This window comes from Thalassophryne amazonica, unplaced genomic scaffold (genome assembly GCF_902500255.1).
Source record: "Thalassophryne amazonica unplaced genomic scaffold, fThaAma1.1, whole genome shotgun sequence".
Lineage (NCBI taxonomy): Eukaryota > Metazoa > Chordata > Actinopteri > Batrachoidiformes > Batrachoididae > Thalassophryne > Thalassophryne amazonica.
In genome coordinates, this window is record NW_022986295.1 from 151,956 (window position 1) to 173,387 (window position 21,432).

Here is a 21,432-nt window from a genome sequence, read left to right on the forward strand (position 1 = left end):
AAAAACACATAAAAAATCAAAGGTCAACGCTTCTTTCTACGCTTAATAACGGGGGTTTAAAGCGTGCAAACGCGATAAAACTTTAAAGGTATGATCGGGAGAGCGTTCTAAGACGGGGGTTACATTTTCACACGGAAAAACATAAAATAATAGGAACACCGGTTAACACAAGCCGTGACAATATTTAAACTCATGCAGAGGTCCTGCTAGCTGGTTACAGGAGGTATTGCAGCTTTTCTTAAGGCAATAACGATATCTTTTCACAAAATCAGAAACCAAATCATCGTTCACGATTGTATTTTCGGTGTATAAAGACACCACGTCCTGGTACGACTTCCCAGTGGCTCTGTTATACAGATAATACACGCAGTGTTGTCCACATACGTCCGATAACTCGTGCTGAAGCTGTTTGTTGTGATACAGAATGTTTTTAACATCTGGGAGATTCTCCAGATATCACAGGATGCTTTTAGGGTAGTATTCAAAGTCCGGGCTGAGGCCGAACGAGTCAAAAAATGTGGCTCAACCATTTTTTTCAACGGTGAGCGCTAACCAGTGTTCCTCTGGTAAATGTCTAGGGTGGGTGTTTACAATGAAATATACAGGAGGGTCCGGCTTGATCCGGAATAACTCGTCAGACGCAAAAACACCGGCGAACAGGTCTCCTATTAAGCCCCTCATAACAGCGTCCAATTCCAGGGTGTTCATCAGTAAAAATCCACAAGGACCTGTCGCTTGGAATTAATCTCCAGGAGAGAATCGTAACACGCGTACACTATTAGCGTGGTGGTATGCGGAGTCGCGACTCTGAATCTCATTTCAAGTCGCAGGGTGCCTGTGGAGACGGGGCTCAGAGCGCCGCTGTCCTCCTCCGGGTTTAAATTGAAGACGTACAGCGCATAGCCGTGTGCAAAATCCTCCCGGTCTATACAGAGAGGCAGGTCCTTGAGGTGTCGTCCGGTTGCCGTGTAGAGATTGTAAAACTCCCTGACAGAGAGTTCGTTGTTAAATTCAGGCTGGAAAGCTTTAGCCGGCAGCTGTCTCCCGTTTTGACTGAGTGCGAGGTACTCCAGGTCATAGTGTGCAAATTCAAACGGGGACAGATCTCTTCTCCCACTGAATGCGTTGTGATTCACCATACCCAGAACCACATATTTGGGCATGGTTCCTAAAAACAGGTTCTCCTGGTTGCATATCCTGGAATGGCTGGGGATCACGTAAGTCTTAACGTTGATTCGTGATAACGGGTACACAGCGTTCCCTTTCATGAGAGCTGCGGAGTGACCCAATCTCACTGCAAGGGATACGGAGACTTTCTTAACGAATAGGGACGCGCCCAGAATTTTCAGCTTGAAAGTGGAGGCCGCCAGCCCCATCAGGCAGAAAGCATCGCTGGCTCGAATTAATTTAACTCTTAGATCAACATTATTCAGAAGAAGCCTTTCACAGAAAAATATGTCCGCGTGCAGCGGGCCCTGAACTTGAAATTCATGCGATTCGGCGCTAAAGCGCGCTCTGCTCACGAGGCCTTTATTCGGGCCCTCGTCATCCACAGCGGTCGAATTGTGCTGACCCGGGGTGTCTTTGTAAAACAAACCACCCGTGAACTGCGATTTCAATGAAGCGGGCAAAAAGTTCAGCAGCGTCTCAATCATCGCCCTGTACGGGTGCGTCGCGCTGGACTGGGAAATTAGCCGGTCACCCAGAGTCACGTCAACTTGCGAGAAAATCGTATTGAGAGGGTAATTTATTACCCCCACGCGGGCGTCATTAGCCAGGTCAGTCCCGTCGGCGTTTGTAATTTTCAATCGCAGATAAAGCAGCGTATTATTGAGGTCTAAATACCTCTCACCGTCTCCGGGGATAAAAAACTCGATAGGGCCCGTGTCCGTCAGGGCTGATAACGGGCTGACCTCAACATATTGGCTTTGCTCGATGGACAGCTGGGTCCCGGGGACGGCGAATAAATCCAATTCGCTCATGGTGCATTCGGGGGAATTATTTCACAAAAGAGACATTGTTTAAGAGAAAATATCCCCGGACAACCTCCTCTTCTTATGCTTCCTTCGAACTGTTCTGCTTTTCCCAGGGGTCTTTCGCTTTTTAACCGTTTTGATCCGTTTCCCCAGGGGGCGTTTCCGGGGCCTTCTTGAGAGCACCATGATCCTGGACCCCCGCTGCTGCTCGGGTTCCTGACTCCGTCCGGCCCTGTCAACAACGCGGCTCACTACGTCGGAAGCAATGCTTCGAGCTGCGTTTTTCAGGTGAGGTTTGGCGATCGTGTATCCATGTTTAATCAGCGGCGACACAAATTTGAACAGTTTCGAAAATATGTTCCCGAGCCCGCGCCCGTACATAACAGGAGCGCCGTGGAAGCCGTGAAGGCCGTTCCCGACTTGATTTTCATAGTAAGGCACAAATCTATAAATGTCGGCTTTGTGCGCTGCCCCGGCCATTTTTTTATCCCGCCGGTTTAAAATGTAATGTCACAACCACTTTACCGTATCTGAAATTCACCGGTCGATCTTGATCGCTTTTGATTTCGATGCGTATCGTCTCAATATGTCTTTTGGAGACCGGGATGTAATAAGCGGGGTTGAATTTCTTTGTAATTATTTCCCCGAAAAGACCTCCAATTTCGAACGCTCGGAGGAGAGGAGCAAAAGCGTCGCCCACCGCCTGAGGCTGTACAACGTCTGTATAACAGAACAGGTGGTACATGCCCGCTTTTATATCGGGGTAGCGGGGAGAGCTCATGACCCCGGGTCCGCATCTCAGCCATTGATTAGGCTGTATCCCAGCACGTACGCAGGTACCGTCTCCTTCCGACAGAAACCTTTTCTGGATATCGTCATATTTTAAAGTCAGCTTCGGATCTATAGTCTTCAAACGAGGGTTTATCCGCGCTGCAATAACCTCAAAGTTATCGTAATATCCCGTGTCAAAAAATTGCGAGTGAACGGCGAGTTTGTTCTTGGGCGGTAAGCCCGTAATTTTCTTCACCTGAAACGTACAGCAAGGCTTTTCTGGGATATTTAACCAGGTGTGCGGATAAGAAATTTCCGTCAGCACCACATGCCAGTCACCCTCTAGATACAGGTGTCGAGCCAAGTCCACCTGGTAGCATGAAATTGTGTTGTCCGGGAATACTTTTAGGCTGGCGTTTGAAGACAGAGTCATATAAAATCCGTGTTTCAGATCCCGGTCCATTTCTCATATGTCGGTTGAAGATAGATGTTCTCATATTTATACGGCCATCAGCTGGTCCGCGGGAACCCAGGAGTTAAATTTCTCGGGCCAATTTTTCCATCTGACAAATACAAATTTCTTTCCCTTGGTAAAATGTTCACGAATAATTTCTTGAACCTGATACGGTCTGTCTTTTGCTATTTTAACCTTCTGCAATTCTGGTTCATAGAATGAACCTTCAATGATCTCGCTGTCATAATCTTTCAATTTATAAACGGGCGGCGCATGTTGTATACATTCTGACACCGTGAACATTTCATCCGTAAAACTTTGTTCATATTTTTTATCAAAAACTCCCCTGAGCTTGGAGACCCTGACTATATCTCCAACCTTATATTTAAACTTCGCAGGCCTCCTGCGTAGGGTGGATGCCCCGTACAAATTTTGAAACACTTGATCCACGTTTCGAGCGTTAACCTCATTCGGTCTCATCTTAATGCTTTTATGATAACTCTCGTTATAAGCCGTGAGTAAAGATGGCAGGACGTCAATGTATCTTCGTGTGTTTTTAGCAGTAAAATATCTCCACATTCTCGTCTTTAGCGTGCGATTAAACCTCTCGACAACCGAGGCTTTCAGATCACTGGACGTGGCAAAATGTAGAATCCGGTGTTTTTTCATTAAATCTTTGAACGGTTTGTTAAAAAACTCTTTCCCAGCATCAGTCTGCATCTTCAGAGGCACCCCGCTCTGCTTTAAGAGTGAGGCAAAGGCCTGTGAGACTTCGCGCCCTTACTTTGACTTCAGAGGTCTGGCATACGCTTTTTTTGAGAAGATATCGATAACGGTCAGCAGGTACTTGTACCCGTCGTTAAAATCTGATAACCCCTGCATGTCGCATAAATCCGCCTGAAATTGGTTAAGCGGGTTTGTGACAAATACTCTATTTCTTGGAAAATGCGTCCTGGCAGGTTTGTGTAATGTGTATGCATCTTCCCCCGACAGGAAATCTCTGATATGTTTCATATGAATTTTAGATCCGTGTTGATCGCGCAGAGCCCTGCGTAAACGCTCCGGTCCTCCAAAACTCCCCGGATTTGCCGGACTATAATACATAACCCTCATTAAATCCTCATCACCCATCTGTTAAGGCGGATCTCTTCAGAATGATGAACCGGATAGTCCTTTTTCATTTTTATATGTTTTAGCGAACATAAATATTAATCTTTTGTTTTAAATAGGCGCTCTTGGAAACGTTAAATTGAACTCTGATTCAGTACCGCGGAGAGCGCTCACAGATCAGCCTCGACCTTTTAATAAGACCGTGTTAAAACCCCTCATTAATTCATACGAGAACCTTTTTTCCACCAAAACCTCGTTTGTATGACTCTGTCTTGCAATATGAAGCGCCTTGGGGCAACTGTTTTGTTGTGGCTTGGCGCTATATAAATTTGATTTGTAAAACATTTCACCCTTTTTTCAACAATATTATTGGAAAGAACACAGGCCGTATAAGGTTTAGAATATATGCTTTATTACATTCATTAAAGTCACGCACAGAGAAAAAAGCAATTGTTCATGTTTATTAAACACAACATACGTGGAGGAAAAAAAGTATACGTTCACGTACAAAACTGGAAAACTGAGTAATACATCTCCCCCGCATTTCAGTATTCAGCTGTAAAAGTGTAGGAACAATCTCCCCTCTGGGCAGTTCCAGCTGTTTCACCCGGCACTCCATCACATCCACAAACAGAGTGTATAATGTAAGCAGATGCATCGTATTACACCGTGTAAAATCGTCGGTGGTCAAAACAGAGATTTTCAGTAATACGTTGTACAGAGATTTTTCAGATGAATGGAGAGCCGCGCTGTAGATATGATCTGTCCAGACTCTGGGCCCGGGACGACGTCTGATAACGTCGAAGACCCTCTCCATAACGCATGAAGGCGGGGTGTCTGGGGTCTCCAGCCTGGGAATGACTGCCTGCTCCAGCTTATACGAGAGTCCACGTATAATATAAACTTCCCGCAGGCTTTGAAAGAGACTCATCACACAATTACCCATGATTGTAAACAATATAATGATGATATTAAAAAAAATGCAGGTTTTTTCTTCAGTCGTCTGGGTTATAGACGGCTACCATCCCCTCCAGGTCAAGATCGGCGTCTTCACCGAAACGTGTACAGTTCGTTGATCTTTGCCTCAAAATTATCAGTGTATTTCAGCTCAGTGAGGATGTTTTCTACCGCCCCCTGGACCCTCGCAGCCGATGGGTTGAGGAAGCGCTGGGCTAGGAGTTTTACCACAGCCGGAATGAAGGTCGGTCTCCAGAGTCTCACCATTAATCTCTCAAAATGTCCGATAAAGAAATATTCATTTAACGGGTCCAGGCACTCGTGCTGGCGCTGGCTGGGGTGATCGATCTCACACCCGTAACAGAGTTTTTGTCTGTAACTTTTGATCACAGCCAAAAGTAAGTGTGCCATGCCGACTTTCACCGTTTTCAGGAATTCCTCTGACAGGAACCCGTCTGGCCGGTCTGATGCGTAAGATGTGGCGTATTTCTCAGCCCGCTCGAGGTCTTGTACCTCCCCCGGACTCGCGGCCTCCGTGACAGCGGGAAGAGAGCCCACGCCTCCCAGGCTAGAAAGCGCGTGAGAAGGTTGGATCTCGCCCCAGACCGGTTCGAGCTGAACTCCCCACGGGGTCTCGTACCTGCCGCGGGTCAGTGAAGCCTTCTGGCGCTGGTTCACGACCGGCTCGGCGGATCTCGTCCAGGCCTGCCCCGGGGATGGCGGGTCTCTTCCACAGGCGAGCGCGCAGTCACAAGTGATGTCATCGGCCGGTGCGATGGGGGAGGTTGAGGAGGTCATGCTGGTTCGTCGTCCGATGCTTAAATGAGATGTGGTCCGCTGGTTTTTTTATAGAAATCCCCGTGCATGCGGGGGAGGAGCTACGGCAGAGTTTTTTTGTTTTGTTTTGTTTTTTTTAAGTAAAAAGAGGGGCCAGGGTCCCTCCAGGCCAGACACCTTGTAAAAAGACCCGTAGAATAAGCTTTGTTTTTCCGTCTTCAAACAAGCCCAGCGAACGACCCCGTCATCAGGAAATCGGATGTAATAAAACATTCAAGCTTCAACCAAAGATTCAAGCTTCTCTACTATGTTATAAAAGACCATCCGGCGTGACACCCCCGCTGCGCAGGTCTCACACACACACACACACACACACAAACACACAGCTAGCGTCTGCAACAGGTATTACAGCCGTGGGGTCATGTTTCCGTGAGGAGCTCTATGCGTGGGTATTTGACTGCCTTGCTGCAAAGACAGCCGTTACAGCCGAGAGACGGTTATTTTTAACCCTTCTTTAATTTAAGAATTAAAAACAGAAAAGGAGACGCATTAATTTCAGAATTAAAAAATATTAAAGGGGTATTAAAATATTCGTGTTTAATCACTAAATTGAAGAAAACCTCCCATAATTATGCATAAGATACGGTATTTTTTATTCCTTCTTTAATTGAGGCATTAAAAACCATAAAAGGACGAGCTTTAATTTAAGAATTAAAAAATATTAAAGGGGTATTAAATATTAGACACTGATTTATGTTTAATTATTTCAGAATTAGTTAATTCTTTAATACATTAAAAAAGATCTAGGTATTTTTTTAATCATTCTTTAATTCATGGAATAAAATGACATTAAAATATTAGACCCGGGTGGGAGGGGAGGTAGGGCTTGGAGGCAGAGCTTGGGGCGGGGTTAGGGGAGGTGCTAGGGGCGGGGTTAGGGGAGGTAGGGGGCGGAGCTTGGGGTGGGGCTAGGGGATGAGCCAGGGGCGGGGCTAGGGGAGGAGCCAGGAGTGGGGCTTGGAGGCGGGACCAGGGGAGGGCTTAGGGGCGGGGCTTAGGGGCATGACATAGTGATGTAATCGATTCTGATTGGCTGTGATGTTATAAGGGGCGGGATTAAGGGCGGGGCTTAGTGACGTAGTCGATTCTGATTGGCTGACAGGGCCATAAATCAGTTTTTAACATAAGGTCTCTCAGTTTTCTCTCTTACTTTGCAGTCAGTAAAGTAGCATGTGAAGTGTCAAAATAAGAGCTCCAGTGAGGGTGTCATGAGTGTAGTTAAAGCGCGCATATGTGTGTGCACTTTAACTCGCATGCTGTGAGCTTTGGCTCGTTTGGATTGTAATTAAACTGTACTCTTGTCAGCCACTACTACGTATGAAGTAAAGAGTGATGCTGCTACCTGGGTCGTAATCTATAAGGCTGACCGTGTGTGTATGTGTGGTCACGCACGTACACTTTCAACCTAAAGGCCCCAGTGACCATAGCAAGTTTGGTGTTGACTGCTTAATTACTGTGGCTGTGCATAGAGAACACAAACCATATTTATATTTATAGATAGATCACCACCCGCTCACTGGAGCCCTTACTTTCACAGTTCATGTGGTACTCGGGTCAGGTAGCAGCATCACACGTTATTTACTACGTAGTAGCGGCTGGCTAGTTTGTGCTTGAATTACAATCCGAATGGGCCAGCGTGCACTGCGTGTGAGTTAAAGTGCACATTTTTTCAGTGAAAATGTACCTGCTGTTGATCTGACCTGCTGTCATCATTTTATCATCATTCACTTGAGTCTCATGAATGTCACAAATTGCTCTCTGAAAATTAATGATGACAAGATACACAGTGGTGGGCACAGCTAACCAGAAGGTTAGCTTCAATAACCATTAATCTGATAACTAAAAAGTTATCTTTTATGACAATAAACCGAAAAACTGCAAAAAAAAAAAAAAAAAAAAAAAAATTATTACAGATAACTGATAACTTTTATTCAGAACATCAGATTACACTGTCGGCTTCTGGTTTCACTTTCACTTTTCACTGTTGGGTAAATTCAAGGATCACAAATACAAAAAGAACGCATGAAAAATGAATGAATAAAAAAATAAAACCTCAAACAGTCATCATCTTTCAAAAGCAGTAAAACACAGTATTAGAAGTCACAGTTTATCTCTGTATTAGATACACCGTCATTTACGAACTAAAAAGCTGCTGCTTTTTTCACACGCTTTGAACCCTGTGGCTTAAAAAAGCCGAAATACGTCCATTAATGCATTTATTGACAGAATAAAATACATGTAGTAAATATAAATTCCTACCTGTTAGTTTCAGTGGAATTCATTAAATTCTGAATAAAATATTCCACAGAAAGCATCCTGATTATTGTAAACGCTGAAGAAAAGTCCCTCCAGCTGTGCTGTGAGGTCTCCTCTCTCGCACCGAGTCTTGGCGATTAAATTATCCATTCAGCCACAAAAAATAAAATAAAATGTTAAAATTAGTCCGTTTTGTTTGTGTTGAGCGGACGGTAACAGTGTAACGTCCAAAGTGAACCTGAACTACACTACCCACAATGCTCCCTACGTCACCCGGCCAATCACATCTTGCATTTAATGATGACATCATCAACAAGCGACAGCTGGTCTGCCATAAACTGCTGATCTACACACGACAGGGATTAAAATGTTAGATTTTAGGGTTTACAAACATTTTTGATTGTTAAACTTTGCTAACTTTACCAACAAAAAACAATGTTAGCAGACTGATAGCAGGGCTGTGAAAACTCCGCGGATCCGCGGGATTCTGCGGATTTCATCATGGGGAGCGGTGGGGTTTTAGTGTTGTACTCTTTAATCGTGATCGTTACTGAGTTTTTAAAATGCTTATCGCAAAGTGTTCTTTTTTTTACGACATCATGCAAGTTTTATAAGTCCGCGGACACTGATCTGTGTGTTACAGATACAAATCAGTTTCCTCGGATCCGCGGAGATTCGTGGAGGAAAAATGCCACTCAAAGCCTGGCTGTTATGACAGTTGTCGTAAAGCGGGACTGGTTGGTTGCTGCGGTGACGCTGTGTTTCTCCAATGCGAAGCTTAGCTAAATGTAGCATGTGGACATCGCACACTTTTAGAACTTTCAAGTTTTTAAAAGAAGAATTTTGCAGCATGTCTGTGTCACAGAGCGACGTCAGACAGAGCGAAGATGGCGAGAAAGACGTTTTGAAAAAGTCTGATAAGGACAAGAATCCGTGGAATTGTTTCTGGCATCATCAACAACCTGAAAGATAAACGGGAAAAGTGAACTGGTAAGAATTTTTTTTCTCTCTGGAAAATCAACATTGTGCTAACAGAATTTCAGAAAAGATTATGTGCCTTTTTTTTTCCATTTTTTCATTAATCTCGACTTTCTTTCATTGTGGCTTTGAATGAATTTAGGCTACATGAATTTACACAAGAATGTAAATTAGTTTTTATTAATGTAGACTTTTTTCATGGGAAAAGACACTGGCTTTAAGTGGATTTACAGGAATTTACACAAGAATGTAAATTAGTTTTTATTAATGTAGACTTTTTTCATGGGAAAAGACACTGGCTTTAAGGGGATTTACAGGAATTTACACAAGAATGTAAATTAGTTTTTATTAATGTAGACTTTTTTCATGGGAAAAGACACTGGCTTTAAGTGGATTTACAGGAATTTACACAAGAATGTAAATTAGTTTTTATTAATGTAGACTTTTTTCATGGGAAAAGACACTGGCTTTAAGTGGATTTACAGGAATTTACACAACAATGTAAATTAGTTTTTATTAATGTAGACTTTTTTCATGGGAAAAGACACTGGCTTTAAGTGGATTTACAGGAAATTACACAACAATGTAAATTAGTTTTTATTAATGTAGACTTTTTTCATGGGAAAAGACACTGGCTTTAAGTGGATTTACAGGAATTTACACAACAATGTAAATTAGTTTTTATTAATGTAGACTTTTTTCATGGGAAAAGACACTGTGGCTTTAAGTGGATTTACAGGAATTTACACAACAATGTAAATTAGTTTTTATTAATGTAGACTTTTTTCATGGGAAAAGACACTGTGGCTTTAAGTGGATTTACAGGAATTTACACAAGAATGTAAATTAGTTTTTATTAATGTAGACTTTTTTCATGGGAAAAGACACTGGCTTTAAGTGGATTTACAGGAATTTACACAAGAATGTAAATTAGTTTTTATTAATGTAGACTTTTTTCATGGGAAAAGACACTGTGGCTTTAAGTGGATTTACAGGAATTTACACAACAATGTAAATTAGTTTTTATTAATGTAGACTTTTTTCATGGGAAAAGACACTGGCTTTAAGTGGATTTACAGGAATTTACACAACAATGTAAATTAGTTTTTATTAATGTAGACTTTTTTCATGGGAAAAGACACTGGCTTTAAGTGGATTTACAGGAATTTACACAAGAATGTAAATTAGTTTTTATTAATGTAGACTTTTTTCATGGGAAAAGACACTGTGGCTTTAAGTGGATTTACAGGAATTTACACAACAATGTAAATTAGTTTTTATTAATGTAGACTTTTTTCATGGGAAAAGACACTGGCTTTAAGTGGATTTACAGGAATTTACACAACAATGTAAATTAGTTTTTATTAATGTAGACTTTTTTCATGGGAAAAGACACTGGCTTTAAGTGGATTTACAGGAATTTACACAACAATGTAAATTAGTTTTTATTAATGTAGACTTTTTTCATGGGAAAAGACACTGTGGCTTTAAGTGGATTTACAGGAATTTACACAAGAATGTAAATTAGTTTTTATTAATGTAGACTTTTTTCATGGGAAAAGACACTGGCTTTAAGTGGATTTACAGGAATTTACACAAGAATGTAAATTAGTTTTTATTAATGTAGACTTTTTTCATGGGAAAAGACACTGTGGCTTTAAGTGGATTTACAGGAATTTACACAACAATGTAAATTAGTTTTTATTAATGTAGACTTTTTTCATGGGAAAAGACACTGGCTTTAAGTGGATTTACAGGAATTTACACAAGAATGTAAATTAGTTTTTATTAATGTAGACTTTTTTCATGGGAAAAGACACTGGCTTTAAGTGGATTTACAGGAATTTACACAACAATGTAAATTAGTTTTTATTAATGTAGACTTTTTTCATGGGAAAAGACACTGGCTTTAAGTGGATTTACAGGAAATTACACAACAATGTAAATTAGTTTTTATTAATGTAGACTTTTTTCATGGGAAAAGACACTGGCTTTAAGTGGATTTACAGGAATTTACACAACAATGTAAATTAGTTTTTATTAATGTAGACTTTTTTCATGGGAAAAGACACTGTGGCTTTAAGTGGATTTACAGGAATTTACACAACAATGTAAATTAGTTTTTATTAATGTAGACTTTTTTCATGGGAAAAGACACTGTGGCTTTAAGTGGATTTACAGGAATTTACACAAGAATGTAAATTAGTTTTTATTAATGTAGACTTTTTTCATGGGAAAAGACACTGGCTTTAAGTGGATTTACAGGAATTTACACAAGAATGTAAATTAGTTTTTATTAATGTAGACTTTTTTCATGGGAAAAGACACTGTGGCTTTAAGTGGATTTACAGGAATTTACACAACAATGTAAATTAGTTTTTATTAATGTAGACTTTTTTCATGGGAAAAGACACTGGCTTTAAGTGGATTTACAGGAATTTACACAACAATGTAAATTAGTTTTTATTAATGTAGACTTTTTTCATGGGAAAAGACACTGGCTTTAAGTGGATTTACAGGAATTTACACAAGAATGTAAATTAGTTTTTATTAATGTAGACTTTTTTCATGGGAAAAGACACTGTGGCTTTAAGTGGATTTACAGGAATTTACACAACAATGTAAATTAGTTTTTATTAATGTAGACTTTTTTCATGGGAAAAGACACTGGCTTTAAGTGGATTTACAGGAATTTACACAACAATGTAAATTAGTTTTTATTAATGTAGACTTTTTTCATGGGAAAAGACACTGGCTTTAAGTGGATTTACAGGAATTTACACAACAATGTAAATTAGTTTTTATTAATGTAGACTTTTTTCATGGGAAAAGACACTGTGGCTTTAAGTGGATTTACAGGAATTTACACAAGAATGTAAATTAGTTTTTATTAATGTAGACTTTTTTCATGGGAAAAGACACTGGCTTTAAGTGGATTTACAGGAATTTACACAAGAATGTAAATTAGTTTTTATTAATGTAGACTTTTTTCATGGGAAAAGACACTGTGGCTTTAAGTGGATTTACAGGAATTTACACAACAATGTAAATTAGTTTTTATTAATGTAGACTTTTTTCATGGGAAAAGACACTGGCTTTAAGTGGATTTACAGGAATTTACACAACAATGTAAATTAGTTTTTATTAATGTAGACTTTTTTCATGGGAAAAGACACTGGCTTTAAGTGGATTTACAGGAATTTACACAAGAATGTAAATTAGTTTTTATTAATGTAGACTTTTTTCATGGGAAAAGACACTGGCTTTAAGTGGATTTACAGGAATTTACACAAGAATGTAAATTAGTTTTTATTAATGTAGACTTTTTTCATGGGAAAAGACACTGGCTTTAAGGGGATTTACAGGAATTTACACAAGAATGTAAATTAGTTTTTATTAATGTAGACTTTTTTCATGGGAAAAGACACTGGCTTTAAGTGGATTTACAGGAATTTACACAAGAATGTAAATTAGTTTTTATTAATGTAGACTTTTTTCATGGGAAAAGACACTGGCTTTAAGTGGATTTACAGGAATTTACACAACAATGTAAATTAGTTTTTATTAATGTAGACTTTTTTCATGGGAAAAGACACTGTGGCTTTAAGTGGATTTACAGGAATTTACACAACAATGTAAATTAGTTTTTATTAATGTAGACTTTTTTCATGGGAAAAGACACTGGCTTTAAGTGGATTTACAGGAATTTACACAACAATGTAAATTAGTTTTTATTAATGTAGACTTTTTTCATGGGAAAAGACACTGGCTTTAAGTGGATTTACAGGAATTTATACAACAATGTAAATTAGTTTTTATTAATGTAGACTTTTTTCATGGGAAAAGACACTGGCTTTAAGTGGATTTACAGGAATTTACACAACAATGTAAATTAGTTTTTATTATTGTAGACTTTTTTCATGGGAAAAGACACTGTGGCTTTAAGTGGATTTACAGGAATTTACACAAGAATGTGGCCTTTTTACTATAAGGTATGTTACTGATATTTGACCCTGATTTTTTAAATATTCTACAATCTTTAGCTGTGGTTTTTGACATGGTTTAACAGTCTTTTCAGTCTTCATTAATTTCATGTAGTTTAATTGTTCTGAGTTAATGCATAATTTGGTTTACAGTTAAAAGGAAAATCATTCCAGGTCCTACTTCCATGTCATATTCTGTTATTTCAACATCATCATTGACGGTTCAAATGAAAGGTTGAATATAGGATCATTTAAATATCCACTAAATTTTTTTAAGATTTGTTCTTCCAGGAGATGTTGAAAATGTATCAGTAGATGAAAATTTAATTTGGTTTCTGGGGCTCCACAAGGCCCTAGACCCCGGCTCCAGGGGGTTGCGCCCCCCCAGACTCCCTGCAAATTTTCCTCGGATTTTACAGTTTTCATTTCACAGCCCTGTGATAGTTATTGGAACTAAATTTATTGGAAGATAATTGGTACGATGATGGTTTTAAAACGTATCTGAAAAGCTAATCAACTAACAAAAAACATTAGCTTTGATAATTATTGGCTATCGGGTTAGCTGAACTGTGTCCAACACACACACACACACACACACACACACACACAGTACTGTGCAAAGCTTTTAGGCATCCCAGAGTTATAATAATAAGTGGTTGATGCCCCTCCTCCCCCTCTTTTATTGGCATGTCGAGACAAAATCCACGAATGTGTGAGCTATATTTTTTAATCCATAATAATAATTTCTTTGTAAGTGTACTGGCCAGTAGAATACCCCTCCAATACAGTACTAACTGATCATACAACAGGAACATGATGGTAAAAAATTACTCACACTTTGTCACATTTTTCTTAAGATAGATTTTGAGGTCCTGCAACTTATACACACACGCGACATCTTGATGCGTATTCGATGTTAAATTCTAAACATTGATTTTGTTATATTCCAGCCATTGCCCTCATGACTTGGTTCCGGAACAAAAGGACCATCTATTGCAAGCTGAAGAAGACAAAGTCCGGCCAGGCAGCGAGAACGCTGACTGGCCGACAGCGCTGGACCCTGGAGACCTTCAAGTTCCTGGACGAGTATCTGACTGTGCGCACTGCATCCAGCCAGCTTGGCGTGGTGAGTACATTACCTCGTCCTTTTTCAGCATTTGCAAGGCACAAAAAGACATGTTCTATTTATTCTTCGTATCAGTCAGTGTAGTTTTGTGTCTCATTTAGGAGTGAAAGTAAGCCGGTCTGATCTGGGCTAACAGTAGAGGCAGCACTGATTAAAGCTTACCCACATCTTGACAAGGTCCAATCAGGACCTTTAAACCTTTTTTTTCCTGGATGTCTTATTCAAGATTCAAGAGAATTTTATTGTCATATGCACATAGGAACATGTTCCCTTGCACAATGAAATGTGATTACTGCATTTAACCCATCCTAATTGCCAGTTAGGAGCAGAAGTTGCCTTTAGGCGCCCGGGGACCAGCTCCAGATGTACATCCCTGCCTTGGTCAACAGCAGGGCTGAGCAAACCAAGACCGACCCATAACAACAGACGACACACACGTAACACATAACACACATAAGCCGGCCCGGTACATGAACACATATAAAAAGCACACACAAGGTAAAACTAGGGAGAGAAAAGGCTTCATCCCTGCTGCGTTGCACCACACAGCAGCGATGAAGGAAAAAAAAACATCAACACAGTAAACAATGATCACACAACAACAACAAGACGAGAGACGACGACCGGGATTTGGATGAGTCCAGTTATCAGACAGAACACTCTGCCAGTTATCAGACAGAACACTATGGTCGACAGTTATGTGGCAGCACAGTCTCGTTTGAACCCTACATGATATCTTAGGATTTGACCACTTATGGGGACCTCCGCTCGAGTTGTGAAACATACGAGGTCTATTAGAAAAGTATCCGACCTTATTATTTTTTTCAACAACCATATGGATTTGAATCACGTGTGATTGCGTCAGACAAGCTTGAACCCTTGTGCGCATGCGTGAGTTTTTCCACGCCTGTCGGTTGCGTCATTCACCTGTGAGCAGGCTTTGAGTGAGGAGTGGTCCAGCCCCCTCGGTGGATTTTTATTGTCAGGAAATGGCGGAATGATTTGGGCTTTTTTTCCATCAGAATTTTTTCAGAAACTGTTAGAGACTGGCAGCTGGAAACCATTAGAAAAATTTATCTGCCTTTCGGTGAAAATTTTACGGGGTTCACAGAGAATAAGGAGAATAAGAATAAGTTACTACAGCTTTAAGGACGGCTTTAAGGACGCTCGGTGCGCCGCGCTCCATGCCACCATAGAGAGCCACAAACCACCGGATCATTTCTAAACGGATGGCTGTCTGGATCCGTGACCATCGTGTGCCATTTCTCTGGTTATCACAAGAGCTGGACATCAGCCATTTTCCGCAGATTTCACTTTTAACAAGAGATTTTGTCATGGAAAGCCGAGCGGAGGCTTCGCGCGTCACGATGGATTCGCTACTGGAGCGAGACAAAGAACACCTCCGTTTTGGTCTCACAGGACGGCTTTGAGATGGCGTTCAGACAGACAGCTGTCGGTGGTTTTTCCATCGAGTGATTATCCGAGAAATTGTGGATATGCCTGGACATGCCAGAACATGTCCCATGAGGTTTCATCACGGTGTTGCTGTGCGCCATGTGGCACCGCCGCGACGTGCGGAGCCTCCGCTCCTCTTTCCATGACAAAAACTCCTGTAACAATGGAATGTGCCGTTCATTTCCAAACTGGACGCTGTGTTTTATCCAGGACATCATCTGACTAGCACAGGAATTGTGAAAAGACGTGGACATCAGCACTTTTTCGGCACATTGAGACAGACGTGCGGAGGAATTCCGCGCGTCGCGGCGGTGCCACATGGCGCAAAGCAACACCGTGATGAAGCCTCATGGGACATGTTCTGGCATGTCCAGGCACATCCACAATCACTCGATGGAAAAACCACTGACAGCTGTCTGAACGCCATCTCAAAGCCGTCATGTGAGACCAAAGCAGAGGTGGTTTTGTCTCGCTCCAGTAGCGAATCCATCGTGATGCGCGAAGCCTCCGCTCGGCTTTCCATGACAAAATCTCTTGTTAAAAGTGAAATCTGCCGGAAAATGGCTGATGTCCAGCTCTTGTGATAACCTGAGAAATTGCACACGACGGTCCGGGATCCACAGAGCCATCCGTTTAGAAATGATCCGGTGGTTTGTGGCTCTCGATGGCGGCACGGAGCGCGGCGCGCCGAGCGTCCTTAAAGCTGTCCTTAAAGCTGTCCTTAAAGCTGTAGTAACAGTCCTTATTCTCTGTGAAGCCTGAAAAATTTTCACCGAAAGCCAGATAAATTTTTCTAATGGTTTCCAGCTGCCTGTCTCTAACAGTTTCTGAAAAAAGTCTGATGGAAAAAACCCAAATCATTCCGCCATTTCCTGACAATAAAAATCCGCAGAGGGGGATGGACCACTCCTCACTCAAAGCCTGCTCACAGGCGAATGACGCAACCGACAGGCATGGAAAAACTCACACATGCGCACAAGGGTTCAAGCTTGTCTGACGCAATCACACGTGATTCAAATCCATATGGTTGTTGAAAAAAATAATAAAGTCGGATACTTTTCTAATAGACCTCGTATACGCAGCTTAACTTCACACAGATAAATGATGTCCTGTTTTTTTTTCGGTTCCCAGTGGGGAAGGGAAGACAAAGTGAGTGGGAGACGTCATGTCGCTGTTAGCCTACACAGCTAACCAGAGTAGCTGCGTTCTCTCACCTGCAAAATAACCTCGACGTGTTTGTGCTCCAGATCATAAACAAACCGCAACACGTGTCCACTTTCCCGCCGCATCCTCACTTTACATTTTCACTTTGCTTGCGTGTAATTTGCCCAAAAATCGATTGGAAATGCTGTGGGGGTTTTTTTCCCCCAGAAGTAGAGAAATTGCGTCACATGCGTGATATTTTACCCCTTTAGCGGCCGCCCCGAAACGAGACTGCAGTGCTCAATAGGTTTTCTTTCTGTGTCCATCTATAGTATCTACAACAGCAGTATTTCCTGTTCTGAAGTGACCTGAGTGACATCCTGAAATATTATAGAACACTGTCCATGATGGGGTGGGGGGTAAGATATCATGACCTGGATATATCTCCCCCTCCCCCCAACATCATGAATTCTGTACAACATATCACTAACTTCAGCTTAACATAATCTTGGCAGTATTAAACAATGATGTTGCAACCTTCAAACTATATTTCTGACTATTTTTCTGAAGTCTGAGATGTATTTTAGCCAGTGGTGGGTACAGTTCCGCTAATCGCTAATTAGCGAAGCTAACTTTTTTTGTTAGTGGATTAGCTTTTCAGATAACTTAAAAAACCATCAGTGGACCAACTAGCTTCCGATAGATTTAGTTCTGCTAACTTTTAGACTGCTAACATTTTTTACATAGTAACGGTGAAAAACATTTATAAACCCCGTTGGCTCCTGTCTGCTATGTATTTTGCAACAGTGAGGCAGCTAAGAGGAGCTGAGCTGACCTCTACCCCAGCAGAAGTGGCCTGGCCACCAGGCTGCAACAGAAAAAACAAAAGTCATTATCCTTCACAGCATACAGTGGTCCAGCTGTGAGACAGACTTCTTGAAAAGGAAAGCAGGCTTGACTTATGGTTTGGATTTATAAATCAAATGAATCCAAATACAATAATTACATTAATGTCAACCCTGTCATTTGTACAAAGTGAAAATACAACACATATCTTTTAATTTTAAAATAATGCACTAATTCTGAAGTTTTGAACACAACACACAGATGCCCAAAGGGATTATGGGTAAACTGAGCCTCCCCTCACATTGGTTGATTCATTCATTCTATGTAAAAACCAACATGAGTTAGCATGTGTGTTTGTGTTTACAAATAAATGTGCTTTTGTAAAATGTCTTTTTTTTTTTCATTTAAAAAAAAAAGCCATTTGCAAAACTGAAAAGTCTTGTTAAAAAGCTTGTTAAATTGTGATTCAGGTTGACAACCGTGTGCCATACTCGACTGCCACATATATGCTAAACTCACTCAGAGCAAGCTGCGCTTCAGAACTGAAGCCGCTGATTTTCAGTAACAATTCAGTTAATTTTTCGGAAAACCCATGCTCTGCAGCATAGACCATTTGAACCTGAGAGCCATGTAGAGATTTGCCGTTACCGGTGGATTAAAACTCGTCTCTCGTGCGGTGCGCGGAAGAAGCAGCTTGCTTGGAGCGGAGAAACCTCCCTCCCCCCTCCACTCCCCCTCCTCTCGTTCAGCAGTAAACAGACCAGGCAGCACCACAGAGGCTTCACAGGTTCTCAGGGTATTGGAAAATCCCACAGGTTGGATCGGGAAATTCTGATCCGCAAATTACGTCTGTATCAGAACCCGATGCCGATCCGGGATGTTGATTGCCGCTTACGTGCTTTGCCCCTTCTATACTGTATGGCGACACTGGCAGAGTTGTGAACCTGTGTGCCCATGTGATGTCACAAATCGCAGTTAGAGCAGCCAACATGGCCGCCTGCCGGTGGCTTTAGACCAGCCATACAACAACGCTCTTAACTTTGACATAAATGATGACACGTGCCTACAACTTTTGATATGGGCTCTAAATATCATAATCTACCAACCCAATCTTAAATTATCAGTGGGTTTTCTTTTCCTTTAAGAATGACAGAAAGAAAGTGTTGATTCTGTTTGAGTCTAGTTCAAGGAGGCTGTACGTCAGAGACCAACTGTTCCAGAACACTTCAGGATTCCTTCATTATTGTGACTCCTGAGAGTCAGAAAAAGAGATTCTGCTTATAATAATCTCACTAAGTGCTGAATAAGATCTTCTGAAAAGAAAGAGCTTTAACTGTTTGTGTGTTAAATGAAGCAGTTATTGAAAATTAAGAGGATTCTGAATGTTTAGACTGTTTCCTTAATGAGCCTGTTAGATGTTGACTACAGTTAGTCACCCAACGTTATCCATCCAATCACCATTTCACATCGACTGTTAAACTTGTAGATTAGCCGTTGTACCTTAGTTGACTGTTTTCTCGGGCATAACGCCCTCACACGTGCTGTTGCCGAGGGATGGTTTACCTCCGGGTTGGTCGCTGTCATGAACTATCCAGCCTTTGTTTCGTTAACTGGCTTTATTAACATTTATGGACCCATACGAACGCAGAACGACGTACTTGGCTCTTAGCATAGCAGTTTCACTCTTCAGTTTCTTCTTCTGGACTTCTGTCAAGCCTTTTTGTGCACATAACGCTGCGCAGCGTAACAGCGACACCCGGAGGCTCATGTGAGAACTGTCACAAACACATCATGACAGTCGTCTGCTGAAACCACAATCAAAAGCAGAGGAAGTTCTCCTTTTAGAGGAACACGATGGGTGCTCTTCAGTGTTCCATCAAGTGGTACATGGTAGCTGCCATTTTTTAAAGCTAAGACAGTAAAGTTTTATTGACTAAAACAAGATTAGCCTCCTCTGTACCAGGCTTAAAACTTTAGTTGGGTAACATTATACTTTAGCTGACGAAGCGCTTTCTGCAACAACTAACATCAGAAAATTAGCCAACTCAGTGAGTTTATTTGACTAAACAAGATTAGACTGTTTTATGAAACCGGGCCCTGCTCTCGTTTGTTAAATGCCACGTCACTGGGGTTAAGTGTTTGTTGTATTCGGTACTGTATGTTTTGTGTGTGTGTGTGTCCCTCAGCTTTCCATCAGTAGTCATGTTCTTAAACAATTTCTTTCTCTTTCACCATCACAGACCAGGGGTCTACATCCAACCACCCAGGGGGATGAGGAAGAGGATGAAGGACTCCACATCATCACAACCACACAGCAACATCATGGAAACACCACAGCAACTGTCACTCCGACCTCTGATGCACAGCTACCAAGGACCTTCACCAAGAAGACCAGGAAGAAGAAGCCCTCAGTCGATGAAGCCATTGTCAGCATGTGCACTCGACTGGCATCCAGGCCCTCACCTGCTGTTGCACCGCCTGCTTTGACGGTGCAGTCCAATCGTCGTGTTGCCTACTGTCACTATCTGGCGTCTGAAGTGATGCAAATGACAGAGGAACAGTGGTTGCACTTCCAGAGGAGCTGTAACGAGCAGTTGTACCGCATGAATGTGGAGCTTCTTCAGCAGCAGCAGGGCCCACCTGCTCCTGCTGCCGTGACCGCTGTCCACACCCAGCATCCTCAGAGGCCTGCCAGTGTTCCAGCCAGCGTTCCACTCACTCCTAGCTACTCCTCCACCACCTCCTTTGGTCGAGAGCAGAACGTACAGCAGCAGGGCCCTTGGACAGGTGCACCTCACCCTGGTTTCTCACCTAGTTCCTTTGCCACCGTACTCAACAATACAGTACATTCTCAACGGCAGACACACCAAGTGGGTACAGACCCCAGCCCAGTATGGACGGGTTTTGAGCCATGAGCAGTGGGAACATCGTGTATCACAACTTGGTTGTATATGATGATGTTGCTCCATGCACATACGTATGTACATGTGTATATTTATGGTTGACGCCTTTGTGTCATTTGTAGTGAGTAGAGATACGTGTATCACCAGTGGTGGGCACAGCTAACCAAAGAGTTAGCTTCGATAACTGATAATCAGCTAACTGAAAAGTTATCTTTGATAAAGCTAAATCGATAAACCACCCAAAAATTTATCGGAAGCTACAGCTAACCGATAACTTTCAAAATTGAGTTTTAACACCATGATCCCAAACCCAAACAATGAATCACGACTTCTGTCTTTGTGCACCCTATTCCCTGCTGGAAGCTCCTGTTTACTACATATTTTGCAGCAGTGAAGCAGTTGAAGCAGAGGTCTTGGAAAATAAAGCGGTTTTGACTTATGGTTTTGATTTCTGAATCAAATGCATCCATATAGAATATCTTTTACTTTTAAATAATGTACTAATTCTGAAGTTTTGTAACAAACACACCCAGATGCCAAAGGGATTATGGGTACAATGAGCCTCCGCTAACACTGATTGGTTGACGCATTCATTCAATGTAAAAACAAACACGACAATATGAGGTGTGTGTTGGTG

At 41.6% G+C, this 21,432-nt stretch overlaps 1 protein-coding gene across 2 annotated transcripts in view; it reads left to right on the forward strand.

Annotated features, from left to right (window-relative positions):
• The window catches only part of LOC117505992, a 58,068-nt gene extending 37,037 nt beyond the window's left edge, over positions 1-21,031 (forward strand). For both annotated transcript variants that reach the window (XM_034165536.1, XM_034165535.1), the window contains 2 exons: positions 14,273-14,448; positions 20,133-21,031. In XM_034165536.1, the coding sequence (XP_034021427.1) occupies positions 14,273-14,448; positions 20,133-20,807 (851 nt within the window). In that variant the 3' untranslated portion in view covers positions 20,808-21,031. The remainder of the gene's footprint in view (positions 1-14,272; positions 14,449-20,132) is intronic.
• The last annotated feature ends 401 nt before the right edge of the window (positions 21,032-21,432 follow it).